Consider the following 20,343-nt stretch of genomic DNA (forward strand, 5'->3'; position numbering starts at 1 on the left):
CAAAAACCCGTTTTCTAGAGTTTCGGTTACCATTGAGCCGGGTCGCTCCTTACTTACAGTTCGTTACCACGAACTGTTTGATAAATACGGACCTTTTATATAATATATTATATCCCATATTATATATGAGATGATATTACATAATAGCCAGATGATATATATGGATCATATATCATCTGGTGCAGTCCCTTTGATTCTGTGAAACCTCTCACTTGGGGGGACAAAAATATAATCTATACACTTTATACAAGTCTGCTAATACTGATCAATTCCAAACAGTTCGTGGTAACGAACAGTAAGTAAGGAGCGACCCGGCTCAATAGTAACCAAAACTCTAAAAAAAACGGAATTTTGATACCAATAGATACCTGAAAAGAAACGGATTTTTAGGCTGATTTTAAATATATAAGTTTCATCAAGTTTACTTATACCCATCAAAAGTTACGTGCCTGAGAAAATTTGCCTTATTTTACGAAAAAATTGGGAAACACCCTCTAAAAGTCATATAACTTTAATGAAAATCACATCATCAGATTTAGCATATCAGAGAACCCTACTATAGAAGTTTTAAGCCCCTATCTGCAAAAATGTGGAATTTTGTAGTTTTTGCCAGAAGAAAGATCACGGATGTGTTTTTATTAGTTTCTTCTTTTTTTTTCCCAGGGGTGATCGTATCGACTCAGTGGTCCTAGAATATCGCGGGAGGGCTCATTCGGACGGAAATTAAAAGTACTAGTGCCCTTTATAAGTGACCAAAAAAAATGGATGGCAACTAGGTCCCTTCCCACGCTCATTTTTTCCCAAAGCTACCCGATCAAAATTTTGAGATAGCCATTTTGTTCAGCATGGTCTAAAAATACAATAACTTTGTCTTTGAGGATGACTTAATCCCCCACAGTCCCCGGGGGAAGGTCTGCAAGCTATGCCCAATGTTTACTTATAGTATTGGTTATTGGAAAGTATGCATAAGTTTTCAGGGGGATTTTTTCTGGTAGTTTGGGGGGGGGGTGTTACGTGGGAAGATCTTTTCACGGGGGAAGGGACATTGCTATGAAGGGAGCGCCGGATTTCCCAGCATTATTTTAAAAAATGATTAGAAATTAAATTTAAAAAAAAACAATTTTTTCAACTGAAAAACGAACAAAAATTATTGCGTATATGACAGGGGCTTTCCCTCCTCAATGCCTCACTCTTTACGCTAAATTTTTTTTGTTTTGAAAAATAAAGTTGGGAGACAGAGTCAAACATTAGCGTAAAGAGCGAGGCGTTGAGGAGGGGACAGTCTCTTTCATATACGGAATAATTTCTGTTCGTTTTAAGTCTTAATGTTGCTCCTTACTTTCAGTTGAAAAAACTTGTTTCTTTTATTTAATCATGTAAAAGAAAGCATTTTAAGAAAGTCCTTATCATCCTCTTTTTTTTATTGTTTTGATCCGTTTGCTTTCGTAGTTTTGTCATACGGGATGTTTATTTATTTATTTTATATGTGTTTCGTTCTTCCTCCTACTCCACTTCATCCGTAATATAGTGGGTTATAAGTAAATTAATATTATTTTAGCTGTTTCAGTAATTTCTACTGGCGCTTGATCTTTTTAGAAGTCATTTTGACCAAGTCCAGCTTTTAAGATTTATTTTCAGACGTCAATAAAAATGCTCTAGATATACTTTTAATTTTGTTTTTCACTGGGATTTTTTTCTAAGAAGATAATGCAGTTACCAAAAAAATGCCAAAATACTTATTTGTATTTTCAGAATTTTTACTTTCTAGAAAATCGAGTTGAAAAAATTCATCTTGATGCTGATGAACAGATATGTGATGTCCCCTGCTCAGAAAGGACAACTTGCTCAAACTGCACTCAAGGACACTGTATGTGGTGCAGCAGTCTGCAGCGGTGTGTTGACAAAAACGGCTATATCCCTTCGTTTCCTTTTGGCACATGCAGAGAATGGACTACTTCAGAGTTGAAATGTAAACATCCTGTAGAAGGATCCATCTGCGGTAATATTTCTGTTTCCTTCTTCTTTTTTTTAACTAGTCAAAATGACTTCCAAGATGATTTTATGTCGGATAAAAAATATTTATATAGTGTTTTTACTAGAGATTAGATAAATACTGTTCAACTCATAAGTTCTGTTCAACCGACAAATTACTTTATAGAATTACAATTATAGTGATATCAAAACAAAGGCAGCTTGGAAGCATATACATTTGTATATAAAGATAGCTATAGAAACTTACACAGTAAACTTTTTCCGTGTATCATGTTGTATCTATGAAGGTATTGTAAGCTTTTTTTATATATTTTATATATTATTCACATTACTTTAAGGTTAAACGCAACAGAAGATTATTTTAGATTATTTGCAGTAATGTCCTTCTTCGTAATAAATTATGGCCTGTGACCAATGTATGCCTTGATTATGTTTCAAAATAAGTATTTGTCGCCAGCTTGGTCGCATTGTAATATGGAGTTTATTAATAAAAAAATATATCAAGTAAGATGTCGCTCTTCAAAAGCTGATATTTGTTTGGGGCTACACGAAATAGACCTAGATAGTAAAACTCAACTATTTTTAAATATTTAATAAGAGAAACACAATGAAAAGGACAAGATGTAAAAAGACCTTCTCTAGTGTCAATACGTTAACAATAAAATTCAATTAATTTTTCGTTCCGCTGCTCCAGTCCCGTTATAAGCATCGGATGTAGTTTAAGTCAAAGTTAAGTTAAATTGTCTTAAACTAGGGGGATATCAAGGTTTTAAAAATAAAATAATAGTTTTAGTGTGAGTAGATGTAAAGATAGCTCTGCATTTAGGATTGTTTGCAGTGATGTCTTTCTTCGTAATAAGTTATAGCCTATGGTGTATGTAGGCCTGGATTATGTTTCAAAATAAGTACTTGTCGCCATTCTGATTACATTCTAAAATGGACTTTAGTCAAAAATAAAAAATGATATCAAAGTAAGATGTCGCTCCCAAAGCGTATTTTTGTTTGGAGCTACACGAAACTGCCCTAGATAGTAAGACTTTTAAATATTTTTAAACATTTGATAAGAAAAAGATATCAAAGTATGATGTCGCCCATAATTTCTTAAAATAAAATATTTAAGACTATATGTCACTCGTTTGACTAACCGTGTGTAAAACAAAATAAGCTGTAAAAAACATGTACATCTGACTTTCCAGGGTCATAATGAAATAGAGGTTAAGTTGGCTAGGCCATATTTTACGGGTGAAGAATAATAGATTGCCAAATATTGTGCTGTCTGGTCATCCAACTGGGCCCAAGCGAAAATAGGTCATGTCTAAAGGACATGGGAAGAGGTTGTAAGAAAGAATTTAAAGGAAATTGGAACTCTGTGTAGGGGGGGGGGGTTAAAGTGAAACTGAATAGATTGGTGTGAAGTAGCTGTCTCTGTGGTTCTGTTGGTATCAGGTGGATTGGGGCATCGTTGAGCTGTTTGTAGTAGTGGTAGCAGCAATAATAATAAAATGTTTTTTTTCACAGCAAAAATAAAGGTTACGAAGCCCAGATTCCAAATAAAGGATTACATTATTATTCAAAGCACCTCATGATCCTTGCAAAAAGTAATACTTTTGGACTTATAATAGAGAGGCTGGAAGGAGCTATAGACTCTCTTTGATACGTGTGATAGAATAAAGGCATAACCCTGCTAAACTAGGGTGAGCTAGGGTCATTAGATTCATGTAGCGAATTGATAGGGCCGAAACCTTTATAAGCCAGTGGTTCCTTTAGCGAGTCTTAGTTGATAACATACCTGTGATAGCGCAGTAAACTGATTTATGCTTGACAATACGAGCCCAGGAATTCGATACCAGCTACCGCAGGGTCGATGGGGAAGAAAACCCGTTGGTTAAATAAATTCCCAGCAAACATCTGAACGCCCTATGTGCCACAAAATCCAAGGAGGAAATATTTCTTTCTTTCTTTATTTAGTTGATGAGAAGGGGTTAATTAAAAAAAAAAATTAAGGAAGAAAAATAGAATGCTTGGAGCGAAGTTCACTTGTGGTGTATACTGTATTACAAGAACTTCCTGTGTATTAGCTGTAAATAAAATAAGTTGAAAAGTAAAATCAACTCTTTATTATTGCGTAATTTAGCCATTAAGAGGTTGAATCGATTCAATCTACTAATTTTCTAGTTGAAATTTGCTGAATTTTTAGTACTCAAGCAACAAGAATTAGCTCAAGTACGGTGTGGTTTGGGGATAATCAAGTTGCCATATAAGAAATTAATCACAGGTAAAACTCCAAAATATTTTGTTGTTTTTTAGGATTAGTTCTTATTCTTGGACGCACAAAGTCAGAAATTAACGAAAAAGTTTGATGAATAAAATCTCAGAAATGCAAAAAGTGAACTTCCTTGATTAGACATCTGAGGGGCTGACATCTGAGTTGTTCAATTATCAAGGGAAGATATATGTTGTAATTGTTTTCTTTAGTGCGATCTCTTATGTCACTTCCAAGCAAGTAGTTCTCCCATGTTACTTTTTGAGGTTTCGCTTCTTTTTCGTACCTTGTATATCTGAATTTATTCCTTAGGCTCATATAAAACATGTGATCAATGCCGTGAAGACCCTGGTTGTGGCTGGTGTGATGACGGCACTGGCACTGGTATTGGCCGATGTATGGATGGTGGTCTGAGTGGCCCGATGACAGAAAAGAACAGTATTTGGAAAGTTGATAGTGACAAATGTCAATTGGACCGGTGGTATTTCACCTCTTGTCCAGGTATGTGAAAACTTTCATTGTTTGCTTAATTTTTTTCCAAATACCCTTATATTTGTTTCGCATTAATTTAGTCTTTAAGTCTGTGCAAGCTTATGTTCCCTCTACAAGCTTTTGATTCGTTATTTCTGAAGTCCTGTGGTTTGAATGCTTTAGCGTAAGGTAAAAATTTTGCTATAATTCGATAGATTAGATTCAATTGTATCTATCTCTTTTTCTTTTTTCTTTATTTTCTTTTTTTTTTATAGAAAAGTATGCTTACAAGATATCAGAGATATATGAGAATAGGAGTTCTATTCTATTTTTAAGCAAGTTTATATCATTCAATAGGGAAAACTCTAAGTAAATTATAATTCTGCGTCAGTGAATGGATAGATCTGAAACTAATACGTCTAATATAGATATCTTTCCTTTTGGTGTAAGCCATAGCTGCACACCTTGTAGGTAATTCGGATTTGTTGAATGGATAGATCATACCTTGTAAGTCATAGCTGCACATCTTGTAAGTAATTCCATAATCTTGATTTTGTGAATGGATAGATCTGAAACTAGTAAATATCTTAGCATGAATGTCCGGAATTGGCGTATGTCGACATTCACTGGTGAATGTCCGAAATACCTTTTTCTCCTTGGATTTAGTCAGCGTTGCCAGTCAATTTTTTTCAGTTTCATGCAAGGTTTGATGGCGATAGGTTAGGTCGGGTTAGATTAGGCTTTTAACCAATTTGTGAGATTTATAACCTAATTTAACCCAACCTAACTTTAACTTTTACCATCAAAGCTTGCATAAGACTGAAAAAGCTGACTCGCAAAGCTAATTGAATCCAAGCAGAAAGAAAATTTTGGACATTCACCGTTGAATATCAACATTAAATAGATTTCAGACATTCACTGTAGCAAGTATAATAAAATAAATATCTTGTCCTTTTGTTGGAAGTGACAACCTCCAACAAAATGTTGGGTGTGGGAATTAAATTAGCACCACAAACATTCATATAGCTAAAGAAAGGACAACATTTCGTGCAGTGGATGAAGTAAAATAATGGAAAAAGGAGGGGAAAAATCCTTGATTCTCTGGCAGTGGTCACTTTGATCATACTTGTTTTTTTGTGGTTGCTCGTATCTTGTGTTTTTAGATTTGATTTTTTGGGGTTTTTATTAGCCTTTGGTTTTAAGGATTTCGCACTTATCGCTTTTATCTACCTCTGATTTATTTTCTTCTTTTAGCGTGTCAGTGCAATGGTCATTCCTACTGTGAGCCAGGAACTAGTGAATGCAAACAACCGTGCCGTGACTTAACTGAAGGACTGAACTGTCAGACCTGTGTTCAAGGTTATTTTGGGAACCCTGTCAATGGTGGAAACTGCACAGGTATTTCGTATTCCTTCTCTCTCTCTCTCTCTCTCTCTCTCTCTCTCTCTCTTTCTCTCTCTCTCTCTCTCTCTCTCTCTCTCTCTCTCTCTCTCTCTCTCTCTCTCTCTCTCTATCTATCTATCTATCTATCTATATATCTATCTATTCATCTATCTATCTCACTTGCTCTCTGTTTTTTTGCTACCAGTGTCATCAACCACGAGCGATAAATGTGACAGATGTTGTGAAGTTTCATCCTTTATTTATTTATTTTTTTCTTTTAATCTAAACTGAATATATGCTCTCTGACCCCCCCCCCCCCTCCTTGTTTTCCTTTTTTTCATTTGCCTCATGTCATAATAATATAGACCGATAAGATGGCTTTCCTTTCCAGCTTGTTCATGCAACGGTCATGGCACTCAATGTCATCGAGACACCGGGCGGTGTTTTTGCACTACCAAGGGCATCATTGGTGATAGATGCGATCGATGCGACACAACGAATCAGTATCAAGGGGATCCTGCATCCCCAAGTGGCTCATGTTTTTATATATTGGCTATAGATTATCAGTTCACTTTTAATTTGAGCAAGAAAGAAGATCGGTTTTATACGCAAATTAATTTCAAGAATACGCCGCCGAAAACAGATTTAGATGTTGATTTTATGATCATCAGCTCAGTTGAAGCTAAAATGAATATATCCTATAGAACAGGTAAGCTTTTTATTGTTATTTGTTGCGTTGCGTTACTTTTTTTTCATTGGCTAATTGGATGAGAAAATTCGGGATTTTTTTTTAGAGTCGTTAATGTCGCTGTTTCAAAAACCACAAAAGAAGTAACAAATTTATTGACAAGCTTTATGAATACGGGTTAGTCTCCAATGTGAAACTAGTGGAGTTTTTTTATACCTGTCCAATATGTTGCTAACAATAGTTGGTACCAAAATGTTCTGTACTTAAAAAAAAATAATAATAATAATAATTGCATATCTTAAATGGAACGCTGGCATGTAAGATGAATCAACGAACATTACAAAGGCCATTCAAGAAATACACAAAATCTTTTCTTCTTTTTATATTAATTTTTCTAGTAAAATCACTTCTTCTCTAACAGCTTTTCAATCCAAACTTCGTCAAGGTTGATACACTTTTGGAGGCTGTGCTTCCATTCTTTTAGACTCCTTATGAAGAAGTCTGAAGACCCTCTTTTGAGCCATGTTTTTTATTCGTGTTTTGTTTTATCGGTGCTGTTAAAATGGACGCCTTTCAACTTTTCTTTGAGTTGGAAAAAAAGAGATCAGATGGGACTAAATCTGGGCTATAAGGTAGATATAACAGCAATTACTAGTGAAATTGTCACAAATCTTCCTTTGTAACGCGTGAAAAACATGTCAGGGCGTTTTCATGATACAAAACTGAGTTTTGTTCAACGCTTTGTAGCTAATCCTGCTCTCAATATCATCAAAACTTCTACACAAGGGGCTCCTATGACAGTTTCTCACCTTCTAAAAACTCTGTCAGTACAACTCCTTCAGAGTTCTAGAAACCGGCTGCATTACCTTGTTGACAGAAATTCCGCGTGTCTTTTGAATGCTCCTTGTATACAACGTAAATGACCGTATTCTTTTTGTCGATATTGTCAGAAAGATTTATTTTAAAACTTACGAAGGAAAATTCCAATGTAAACAGATTTTAGACAGTTCAATCTCCAACTTAATTTTTGAGTATTTGTTATTAGTTTAAAAATTCTTACCTCACACTTAGTAATAAATATCCGACTCTGAAGGTGAATTTTATTTTCGAGAATTTATTCAAATTTAATTTGACTAAAAGGCATACATCGTTGGGGGGGGGGGTCACTCGTACTTCTTTTATAGGGTAATTATATAGTTATTTTCGGTTCTACTCAACTGTATGTTTTAGTTTTCGTTGTTTATGATTAATAGATGCGACAGATCGGTTTTGTATGAATATTTCTGTGTTTTTTACTGCATCTGTTATGTGTCAGAAAAGAAGGGACAGCTTTTTGAGCCCAGGGTAATCATGTCAATTTCCTTTTTGCTTGATGGCCTTTTTTCGAACTTTTTCCTTCTGCAGAAAAGAAGAGGAGCTTTTTGTTCCCAGAGTAATAGTGCAATTCTCCTTTCTACTCTGTTTCATAAATAAGGCAAATCAATTAGGTATGAATATGAATATGTCTGCGTTTTTCCTGCATCTATTATTTGTCTGAAAAGAAGGGACAGCTTTTTGAGCCCAGGGTAATCATGTCAATTTCCTTTTTGCTTGATGGCCTTTTTTCGAACTTTTTCCTTCTGCAGAAAAGAAGAGGAGCTTTTTGTTCCTAGAGTAATAGTGCAATTCTCCTTTCTACTCTGTTTCATAAATAAGGCAAATCAATTAGGTATGAATATGAATATGTCTGCGTTTTTCCTGCATCTATTATTTGTCTGAAAAGAAGGGACAGCTTTTTGAGCCCAGGGTAATCATGTCACTTTCCTTTTTGCTTGATGGCCTTTTTTCGAACTTTTTCCTTCTGCAGAAAAGAAGAGGAGCTTTTTGTTCCTAGAGTAATAGTGCAATTCTCCTTTCTACTCTGTTTCATAAATAAGGCAAATCAATTAGGTATGAATATGAATATGTCTGCGTTTTTCCTGCATCTATTATTTGTCTGAAAAGAAGGGACAGCTTTTTGAGCCCAGGGTAATCATGTCAATTTCCTTTTTGCTTGATGGCCTTTTTTCGAACTTTTTCCTTCTGCAGAAAAGAAGAGGAGCTTTTTGTTCCCAGAGTAATAGTGCAATTCTCCTTTCTACTCTGTTTCATAAATAAGGCAAATCAATTAGGTATGAATATGAATATGTCTGCGTTTTTCCTGCTTCTATTATTTGTCTGAAAAGAAGGGACAGCTTTTTGAGCCCAGGGTAATCATGTCAATTTCCTTTTTGCTTGATGGCCTTTTTTCGAACTTTTTCCTTCTGCAGAAAAGAAGAGGAGCTTTTTGTTCCTAGAGTAATAGTGCAATTCTCCTTTCTACTCTGTTTCATAAATAAGGCAAATCAATTAGGTATGAATATGAATATGTCTGCGTTTTTCCTGCTTCTATTATTTGTCTGAAAAGAAGGGACAGCTTTTTGAGCCCAGGGTAATCATGTCAATTTCCTTTTTGCTTGATGGACTTTTTTCGAACTTTTTCCTTCTGCAGAAAAGAAGAGGAGCTTTTTGTTCCTAGAGTAATAGTGCAATTCTCCTTTCTACTCTGTTTCATAAATAAGGCAAATCAATTAGGTATGAATATGAATATGTCTGCGTTTTTCCTGCATCTATTATTTGTCTGAAAAGAAGGGACAGCTTTTTGAGCCCAGGGTAATCATGTCAATTTCCTTTTTGCTTGATGGCCTTTTTTCGAACTTTTTCCTTCTGCAGAAAAGAAGAGGAGCTTTTTGTTCCTAGAGTAATAGAGCAATTCTCCTTTCTACTCTGTTTCATAAATAAGGCAAATCAATTAGGTATGAATATGAATATGTCTGCGTTTTTCCTGCATCTATTATTTGTCTGAAAAGAAGGGACAGCTTTTTGAGCCCAGGGTAATCATGTCAATTTCCTTTTTGCTTGATGGCCTTTTTTCGAACTTTTTCCTTCTGCAGAAAAGAAGAGGAGCTTTTTGTTCCTAGAGTAATAGTGCAATTCTCCTTTCTACTCTGTTTCATAAATAAGGCAAATCAATTAGGTATGAATATGAATATGTCTGCGTTTTTCCTGCATCTATTATTTGTCTGAAAAGAAGGGACAGCTTTTTGAGCCCAGGGTAATCATGTCAATTTCCTTTTTGCTTGATGGCCTTTTTTCGAACTTTTTCCTTCTGCAGAAAAGAAGAGGAGCTTTTTGTTCCTAGAGTAATAGTGCAATTCTCCTTTCTACTCTGTTTCATAAATAAGGCAAATCAATTAGGAATGAATATGAATATGTCTGCGTTTTTCCTGCATCTATTATTTGTCTGAAAAGAAGGGACAGCTTTTTGAGCCCAGGGTAATCATGTCAATTTCCTTTTTGCTTGATGGCCTTTTTTCGAACTTTTTTCCTTCTGCAGAAAAGAAGAGGAGCTTTTTGTTCCTAGAGTAATAGTGCAATTCTCCTTTCTACTCTGTTTCATAAATAAGGCAAATCAATTAGGTATGAATATGAATATGTCTGCGTTTTTCCTGCATCTATTATTTGTCTGAAAAGAAGGGACAGCTTTTTGAGCCCAGGGTAATGACGCCATTTTCCTTTCTATTCGATATGCTCTCTACCAGTAAGAAGAGGCAGTCTCTCAAACTCAGGGTAATAAACCTATTTTCATTTCTATTCGATTCTATGTTTCAGTTTTCGTTGTTTGTGTTAATCAGATATAATAAACCAGCTCAATATTCCTGCGTTTTTTCCTGCATCTTTTATGCGTTAGAAAAGAAAGGGCAGCTTTTTGAACCCAGGGTAACCACGCTATTTTCGTTTTAACTCCATTTCCTGTCTACTGGCAAGAAGAGGCAGCTTTTCAAACTCAGGGTAACAAGCCCATTTTCCTTTCTATTCGATTCCATTTTTCTGTTTTTGTTCTTTGTGTTTAGCGGATATAACAAGCAGTTAGGAATGAGTATTTCTGCGTTTTTCCTTCATATGTTATGCGTCAGAAAAGAAGAGGCAGCTTTTTAAGATCAGAAAAATCACGTCATCTTCCTTTCCATTCGATTTCCTCTACCGGCAAGAAGAGGCAGCTTTTAGAACGCAGAGTAAAAAACCTATTTTCATTTCTATTCGAGTCCATGTTTCTGTTTGAATATTTCTGCGTTTTTTTTCTGAATCGGTAGCGTATCAGAAAGGAAGAGACAGCTGTTAGAAGCCTAGGTGATGGACAACAAGTTTCAAGTTCAATTATCGAAAGATTCTATTCAGTCAATACTTCAAAATTCAGTTCAGTCAATGTTTTAAACAAAATTGAAATCAAGAAGTGATAATGCAAAACCATAATCTAGTTGTTTGTCTAGTTTAGTCATTGATTACTTTATCGTACAAATTCTGGTTGATGCAGATGTGGCAATTCTGTAGCTAGTACCGATGAACTCTTCTCTTAGGAAATTGTTACAAATTCAGTAAGAATTACTTTAGGTTTTGATTACGAAAAATATTCTGAGAGCAGTGTTGTATTGTGCCTCCTAGCTAATTTTTAGATAACGAGGAGTCGTAATAGTTTTATAGTTTTAAGTAAATTCTTTTCTTAATATTCTCTCTTGTTATTTTAAGGAAAAGGAGAAGAAAAGTTCATCGTAGAGAATGAAACGTTTACCGTAAACAAGGCTCGATTTCTTCGCTCAGAATATTCTTTTGGCAATGAGGAAAATACAACCTTTTATGTCTATGTCTATGGCTTCAATTCGCCTCTTTGGATCCAGGTAGTAAATGTTTTTCCACGTTATGACTTGTGTTATTTGTTATTCCTCGATTTCTCTCTCTTCTTCGATCCCCTCTCTCTCTTACTCTTTCTCTCTTTTTTTCTCTCTATCATACAATGTCTTTATACTCATTAGCCTTCTGTGGGATCTCCTTCCTTTTCTTATAGGGATAATATCATGTGTGACGTCTGTAATTATTTTTAATTATTTTTACTTTCTTGCCCTGATTCTGATTTAATCTATTATAACAATTATATTAATGACTCCATGACGTAGATTATAAACCATAGTTTATAGTCTCGACAAGAATTTTATTCAAACAAAATAGAAATAGTACAAAGTTATTTCTGTATTCTACTAACCTTTTGCGTTTTCAAATTGTGGCATTGAAAGTGTTCCAATCTTCTAAAATAGCCTACTATTATAAAGAAAAATGATCAAAGATGGGATTCTCTAAGGCCAAATGAAAATACTAAAAAAAGAGAATATTTTGGGAGGACAACTGCCTCTCTTCTTCAGCGCGAACAGAAGAATTTTCAAGGAAAATGCCAAAAAATGTGAAAACACAAAAAAAAAAAAACGCGGAGAGTCAACGTGAAAAAACAAACCGCTAAAAAGCCAAAATTAAAAGATGAATAAAATTCATTAAAAGCCTAAATTAGAACCAAAAACCTTACACCAAAGGCGAGTTACTCACCAATACCCATGATTAGCAAAACATCCAAAAACTTCTAGATTGGTCTCAAAGGATGCTAGTAACTGACTTGCGGGTGACAAAATTCATTCGCCAAGCAAACGACCAACAATTAGCGATACTCCGAGAACTATGTCATGTGATTTCATGTTTTAATAATCGTATACCGGGCACAGGCTCTTTTAGATTTCAGGGGTTGATGACTAGTTTCATTTTGTGTATGCAAAGGTGATTCAAGGTTTATTTTACGAATGAATAAAGTATTTTTTCTAGAGAGAGAGAATTTGTTTTAAAAAAAAAACACAAAAAACAATACAAAAAAAGAAAAATTTGCCAAAAAGCCTTATGTCTTGTGCGGCCATTCTCGAAACTACAAAACGAATAACTTATCAATGGATTCCCTTAAAAAACAAAAAAGAAAACAAGTAAAAAAAATCACCACTTGAGACTCTGTACTATACTAATCTAATATAACATCGCTATTATATACTATTTCTCTACTTTAACTATATATATGTGTATATATATATATATATATATATATATATATATATATATATATACATATATACGTAAAAAAAATCATAAATCATAAATACCGAAACAATGGTCCCTAAGATCCATTCTCTTTTGAGAAACCGAAATATGAGTCACTTATTTCTTAAGTGAATATTCACTTAATCTCTTTTAAGAGGGTTTTTTTTTTTTTTTTCCACAAATCTGAAGGTCTCAAGCCATTTTATTCACCAGTTTTATGGCAGTGGAACGATTTGATAATTCTTCTGCTTCTCCTCCTCCCCTAAGAAACAAATGATTATTTTGTGAATTACATATGGTAGATTTCTTCAGCAAAAGGCTGCTTACCAAAGAACCAGATTTATTGGCGCCAGGGACCTACGCAAGACCTTTCCCATGAGAGGAATCGACTTTTTCCAGGGTAATAACTTCAAAAAAAAAAAAATGTGATTCATACGGAAAACCTAAGAAAAATTCTAAAAAAAAAAAAAAATGTATTTAATAAAAAATTGTAAATATTTTGGCCTTGTTTGGGGTCTGGAATAAGGAAATGCCCATTGATTTTACTTTCTTTGTCTTAGGTATCTTTCAGTCAGCATGCAAAGTTGGATTTGTTGCAGTTTTTCATAACATTTAGCACTTGTTTCTTGACTCTTTTGATTTTGGCTGCAGTACTCTGGAAAATCAAGCAGCGTTGGGATATCCGTGCAAGAAGAAGGGTAAGTGTATGTTTCAGCGAGTACTCTAAGCTTCTTCCTTCTCTTGTTCTTGAAGAAGCCTAATAGTTGAAGAAGCTTACTTTCATCTTCTTTTCCGTCTATTAATACTCTTAGAGTATGAATAATAATGCTCTAAGCTTCTGCCCTTATCTTGTTCTTGTTTTAAATTCTTATGAACAAACTTGAGGCGTTTAATTTCTTATAACGAGCCACTATTTTTTATAAACATTCTCATTATCAAATTGTCTTTTAATAGTTTTACTCCTAATAGTGGCAGAAATATAACTAATTACACTCTTAGAAAAAGTTGAAATTACACTTGTTTTCTTTTTATTTATTTACTTACTTCGTTTATTCATTTTACTTATTTGTTTATTTAATTTATTTTTTTTATTTTTCTCTTCTTTTTTTCTTATTAATCGAATGTACACTAGACATGATCTACAAAACAAAAGGGACCAGAATAAACTGGTAGCCTACAATAATAAAATATAATCAATAGCAAATAATAAAGTATTTAGACAAAGTGTTTATAGGTGTTGGGGGAGCAGCTCCCCTTTCATTGCAGAAAGATGTTGAGGGTGAACTGGTAGACGAAATTGATGTGCTTAGATGCATTGAAAAGGAGCTGGGGAGATCCTACAAGACTACAAATTATCCAAAGAACCCTAAATATGTTGTTGGGTTGTATGTAGTAATATCAGTAGCGCAAATATTTCGCCATAAATTCATGTTTTCGCCTTATGCCTGATGCTAAATTTTTATAGCAAATTTGCAATATTTTCCCGGAAAAACTCTCACTGCTAAGATGTGTCAGCTTGAAACACATATTCGATATACTGCATAATCCTTTATTTATCTTTTTTTAATATGGAAGTATTAGCGATAAACAAATAGGCTATCAAAATATATTTTTAGTAAATTATTTTTGTGTCAATATCCTAACTGTGCTGTACAATTTTGATTTTCTAGTTTTAAAAACGTTTGATGATGTAAAAAAGTAAACATTCATGCCATTTTATGTGTATAAGGACATCAGCTTTATTTGGAGACATAGGAGCAAACATGCTCTTGTTTCCAATAAAAAAAAACAAAAACTTTATATGTTAACAATGGGTAACTTGCATAATTTACAGCCCTTGCCCCAGGGGCTGAGGGTGGAGGGTGTCAGCCTGGAGGCATAGTTATTTGACCTTTGGACTATTTTTGAACAAAATTTATATCTTAAAATTTTGATCGAATGTATTTGGGGAAAAAGGGCGGGGTAGGGGGCTGGATTCCGTTCGATCACTTTTGACTCTTGAAAAGGGCACTAGAACTTCCAATTTCTAATCGAATGACCCCCTCCAAAGTTTATACGACCCTCGCTTCCATAGAAACCTTCTCTGCTAATAATGGTCACCTTGCATAACTTACAGTCCTTTTCCAGGGGGTGGGGTGTCAACCCCAGAGACACAGTTATTTTACCTTTGGACCATTTTGAACAAAATGGCTATCAAAATTTTGATCGGATGCATTAGGGGGAAACAGGGTGTGAGGGGAGGGGGGCTGGTTGCCCACCGATCACTTTGACTCAAAAAGGGCGCTAAAACTTCTGATATCCGATCGACTGAGCCCCCTCCGAAGTTTATACGACTACCCCTCCATATGAAGTGCTTCTGGAAAACAAAACGTAATACATTGAAGCCTTATAGCTCTTCACTATAGGCAATGCTAAAGCGTTGCTACTGATTTCTTATCAATATTCCCTGCTGTAAAAATGTATTCTTTCATTTTATTTGTTTTTCTTCTAGTGACTTTGTTGAAATGGAAGAGATAGCTAATCGTCCCTTTGCTCAAGTTACTGCCAAAATAGTTGATACAGGACCAAAAATATAAAAAGGGAAATTATAGCAACATGAACCATATAGGATTGTCAGTCGTTAGTCTTTTCTGTCGTAGAAATTCTAATTTGGAGACTCGATAACTCTTCATGGACCATTCTGCACTTATAAAAACATAAATTACAACAATTTTGTGGTATCCATGTCTTGGAACGAAAATAATAACATCAAATTAATTACGTATTATATTAATGTGTATTCATCATGTAATTTTACTTTTATACAGTATTAATATTCTGTTTACCTTTTTATCTGTTCATTTTATCTGTTTTTCTTCTAGCGACTTTTCGTAGAAATGGAACAGATGGCTAGTCGTCCATTTGCTCAAGTTTGTGTCGAAATAATTGATGCAAGACCGAAAAAGAATAAAAAGCGAAATCGTAGCAACCCTGGACAAGCAGATGAAGCTCCTAATGATAACTCGAAACATGAAAGTGCACCTAAACCAGTGGAAATAAATTCTAGTGAAGTAAGGAGTAAAATCCCAAATGATCTGACTGCTGTAGATTGTGAGAATGTAGCTGTAGTTGAAGCTGTAAATAGTACATTAAATGATTTGACTATTTCAGGAAGTGGTAATTGTGGTGGAGAATTTAGGCAGAGTGTTTTACAGAGAAGAAGAAAAAAGGTAAGGTCTTTGGCACGTTTAAATTGATTTGATCCACTATTTAGATTTTGAAGATTTTAGCATAAAAGCTCTTATTTGATACTTAAGATTCGAAGTTCGAAATGAAATTCCCCAAAGAAATGAAGATTAATTCCTCAAAATGACTATTCAGTATTTGTTGTTAGTGAACTAAATATACTCTTAGAAGTCAATTTGACTAATCCACGCTCAAATGTACTGGAACACATTTTCTGTGCTAAAAGTATGAATAACCGCAAAAAAAAAATCTGTGCAATTTTATACAGAATAATTGACACATAATATAACACAACTCGATTTCATTTTCTTTTCAGACAGTTCTGGTGCTGATCTTGTAGAATTAATTAATGTGGCTGAGCTATTTGATAAATATTTACTTTTCAAAATTAAGCAATATTAATTAAAAGACTCATTGAATTTTCGACAAAAGGAATATCCTGGATATTAGGAGTCTCTTATTATCACGCTATATTTGTAATTTACAGTGAGGTTACTATCCTTTACATCCTCGGGACAGACAGATTTTCTTCTTTTTTCTATTTTCCTTTTTATTCTCTTTTGTTAGTTTTTTCTCTCTATCGAATAGCTATTTGTGTCTTTGTTTAGAAGACCGTTGGTGTTGTTTATAGATTGATAGTATGCCCCTAATTTAGCAATGGTCCTTTTTCCCCCATATGGAAAGGTTTAAGCTGGTTTTAAAGGAATTTAACGATTATTGTATGTTGATTAATCCTCCTTTTTCCTTCTCCTTTCTCTTTAAGGTTAATGTCTCCTTCTCCTTTGTTCGCCTTTATTCTCTCGATCAAATAGCTGTATGTATATCTGTGTAGCAATATCTTTGGTGCAGCTTAACAATTGATATTGAACCACTAATTCCAGCAGTGGTCCCTTTTCCCCCATATGGTATGGTTGTAGTCTGATTTAAGGAGTTTGACGATTGTTATCTGTTGACTAGACCTCCTTTTTTCTTCTCCTTTCTCTTTCTGCTTTCTCTTTCAGGTTATTGTCTCCTTCTCCTTTGTTTGCCTTTTTCTTCTCTCGATCGAATAGTCGTGAGTATATCTGTGTAGCGAGATCTTTGGTGCAGTTTGAAAATGATAGTATGCCACTAATCTGGGCAGTGGTCATTTTTCTCAATATGGGATGGTTGTAGTCAGTTTTAAAGAGTTTGATGATTGTTGTCTATTGATTAATTGTCCTGAGAACGTCTGCCAAATGGTAGCGAAAATAAAGATTTCTTTTCCATGAATATTCCTACCTACTCTGAATGAAAACAACACTCTGAATGAAAGTAATTTGACGGTTACACATGTTATTTTTACCTGGATGGCTTTATAAATAATCCTGTCTTTAGATTTCCTCATGAAGGTCATTAGTAGACATTTACGTGAGGTGTATTCTCTTATCACCCAAGGTTGAGAATTACATCAGAGTCAAGAAGTCAGGAAGTTTTTTGACATGAAGAATAAAGCACAGACTTTAGAATGGCTACCATGGTAATGCGTTCCTAGAATGACTAAGCTGGTTTTGCATGACTTCAGAAGGGTACAAACATAGAGCTTGGTTTTGCAAACGCTCGAATGGATCTTGTTATCTTAAAATGGTTTAACACTAGGAAACAAAATAGTATTTATTTACATACACTTCTTTAAGCCATAGACACCGCAACCATTTTTATTTTACTGAAAAAATGTGATTGAAATACATATAACATGCCCATTTTAGGAATAATTTCTTTTGAAAACAATGATTAATTTTGATTTTTTAACAAACTTCTATAGAGGACCAAAAAGTGTTTTGTTTTTCATGTTTTTTTTTTTCACTTTTAACTGATAAGAACTTGAGTTTTAGCTGTTAACTCTGAAAGGTGGTTTTGCAAATGAATCTTTCATGAATGGTTCTATAGCCCAAATTTGGCTGCAGGAAGATGTTCTAAGTCCCTCCCACCTTTTCAGAAATTGATTCCCGTATTTTGCAAACGCTCAAGGTATCTGCGAGTCTTTATTGACAGAAGCTTCTTTACTTAAATCAACTTCTTTTAGCCAGACTTGGTATTTGTATCAGTCCTGCAAACTAATTTTGTTTGAATACAGTCGTGTATCCGCTTTGTCAAGTTTGAATAGTCTTTGAAAATGAACATCTTGTTTTTTAAAGTGGCTGTACCTATATCTATGCGGTTGTGGCGTTCCTTACATTGGTTTGACTGAACCTATTTTTTCAGGCCAAGATATTGCCTTTGGCATTAGAGCCATTACAAGGTAACGAAACGGCGCTTGTTTCACTCCTAGTCCGTCTTCCATGTGGGGGGAATAAATACTCACCAGCTGGACAACCAGGTATTTCTATGCGAAATCATTTTTTTTCTTTCTTTTTTCTTTCCGTCACTTTTATTACTCTTGCTCTGTATTCCACGGGAAGAAATAAATGTTCATCAACTAGAAAAACAGGCACTTCTATGTTGTGCTTCGATTTCTTTTTTTCTTTCTTTCTTTATTTCTCTTCTTTTTGTTACGAAAATGATTTATTTTATTTATTTATTACCCATCAAAAAAGTTACAAAAGACGGAGTATCACTAAAAAAGAAAAAACAAACAAAAACAAAAAACACATCGAACAGATTACAAAGACGAGAAACAAAAACTCAATTATACACTGCACTGCAGGTATGTGAGAAGTTTTACTTTTTAAACTCCCAAATACTGAACAAACATAAGCAATATGATTGATAAGTTCAATTCAACTAACCTACCCTACAGCAATTTTTATTGTGCGGTTGTACATTTTTTTATTTTAATTAGAAAAAATATCTGTTTTCTTGGACATGAAATTGTGATAAGTTGCTAGAGGATACTTGAAGTTGATGTTCGATATTGAAATTAAAAAAATTGCATTGAAATTTTTTCCTTGTTAATTTTCTCTGCAATTTAGTGTAATATGCTGTGTTTGAAGATTCACAATGTCAATTTTCCAAGGGGGAAAATTGTTTGTTTTTGGTGTCCCTTTATCTTCTTTTTATAATAATAATTAAAGGACAAGCAGTTCTTATTATGCTTTTTGTATAAGAAATAATGATTTGAAGAGTCGGGAGTGTACGCGTGAATTTTTTTCAGGGAGGATGGGGTGCTTAAAAAAAGCATATAAAAAGTGAATGACGTACAAAATAGGAAACTAATTTTTTTTTTTACTGGGCTACAATTTTCGTTTTTATCAGGTTTTCACAAAGCTAAAAAAAATTATTTCGTGCAAAATGTTTTATTTCATTTTTGAACGACTATAAAACTTTGGTACTAGTATATATATATTTATTTATGCCCGCTTACAATGGAGAAATGGAGAAAAAAAAAGCGGAGTACAAAATGAAACAAAAAAAGAAGAAAAACATGTTCAACACTAAAAATTAAATACAGGTATTTCATTCACTGAAACAGTTGAGTCAGCGGTGAGTCGTAGAGTTTACTGAGGGATCCTCTTGAGGCTCTCCGTTCTAGATCAATCACCTTGGTTGATGGATCAAGGATTCCATATATGGATGAGATCTCCATGTCAGAATATCTCATTGGAAGACCCAGTAAAAATTTTGCAAATCTGTAGTATGTGGTTCATATTTTTCGACTCTCGGTGAGGGGTAGCATTTCCAAAAAGGGTGATATGTGCCAGATGGCAGGAGAGACGACGGCGTTGAATAGTTTCGACTTAATGAATCGATTAAATTACCACTTGGATTTGACAGCTTTTCCATATGCTGAGAGGATAGATTTACAGACTGATTCAGCCAACAAGACTCTAGTTGACCTAGGCGTCTGGCCATACGTGATACCAAGGTAATTTAGGGACTGGGACTGCTGGATTCCGAAACCGTCAAGGACAAGATTGGAATCGGTCGAGTTGGTGCCACTAAAAACGATAAATTCGGTTTTCTCTATGTTGACTCGTAGTCCTATTCTTCTGTATAGGGTCACTAGAAGACGAAGATTATCTTTTAGACCCCTCAGCGTGCTGCTTAGGAGCAACAAGTCATCTGCATAAGAAACGAAACTTAGATCCAAGCCCTCCAAAAAGAAGGTCCCACAAACAAATCTAGTTACAGAGTAAATCGCAGAATTAAAGATGATAGGGCTTAGAGCAGATCCTTGCCTAACTCCTTTGAAGAGCCGAATGGGTTCAGAAAGCTTTTGCTTGCGGTGACCGGCGATTGTTTCCCATCGCAAAGCTAGACGAATATGCGTGTGGGAGTACCAGTCATGGAGAACAAGGACAATGTAGGGGTCGACTCCTGAATCCAAGAGGCACCACAGTGCCTGCGATTGGACGACAGAATCGAACGCAGCGGAAATGTCGACGCTGCAGGCAAAAAG

General features: G+C 34.7%; 1 protein-coding gene across 1 annotated transcript in view; it reads left to right on the top strand.

The window, feature by feature from the left end:
* dsd (attractin-like protein dsd) overlaps positions 1 to 20,343 on the top strand; it is a 119,159-nt gene that overhangs the window by 78,823 nt on the left and 19,993 nt on the right. The window contains exons 12-19 of the mRNA XM_089087485.1: positions 1,769 to 1,999; positions 4,568 to 4,756; positions 5,981 to 6,124; positions 6,501 to 6,818; positions 11,382 to 11,530; positions 13,322 to 13,459; positions 15,623 to 15,970; positions 18,210 to 18,324. Coding sequence (XP_088943611.1) covers positions 1,769 to 1,999; positions 4,568 to 4,756; positions 5,981 to 6,124; positions 6,501 to 6,818; positions 11,382 to 11,530; positions 13,322 to 13,459; positions 15,623 to 15,970; positions 18,210 to 18,324 — 1,632 coding nt within the window. The remainder of the gene's footprint in view (positions 1 to 1,768; positions 2,000 to 4,567; positions 4,757 to 5,980; positions 6,125 to 6,500; positions 6,819 to 11,381; positions 11,531 to 13,321; positions 13,460 to 15,622; positions 15,971 to 18,209; positions 18,325 to 20,343) is intronic.

This window comes from Artemia sp. Qi Xiang Cuo, chromosome 4 (assembly GCF_049724085.1).
Source record: "Artemia sp. Qi Xiang Cuo chromosome 4, ASM4972408v1, whole genome shotgun sequence".
Taxonomy (NCBI): domain Eukaryota; kingdom Metazoa; phylum Arthropoda; class Branchiopoda; order Anostraca; family Artemiidae; genus Artemia; species Artemia sp. Qi Xiang Cuo.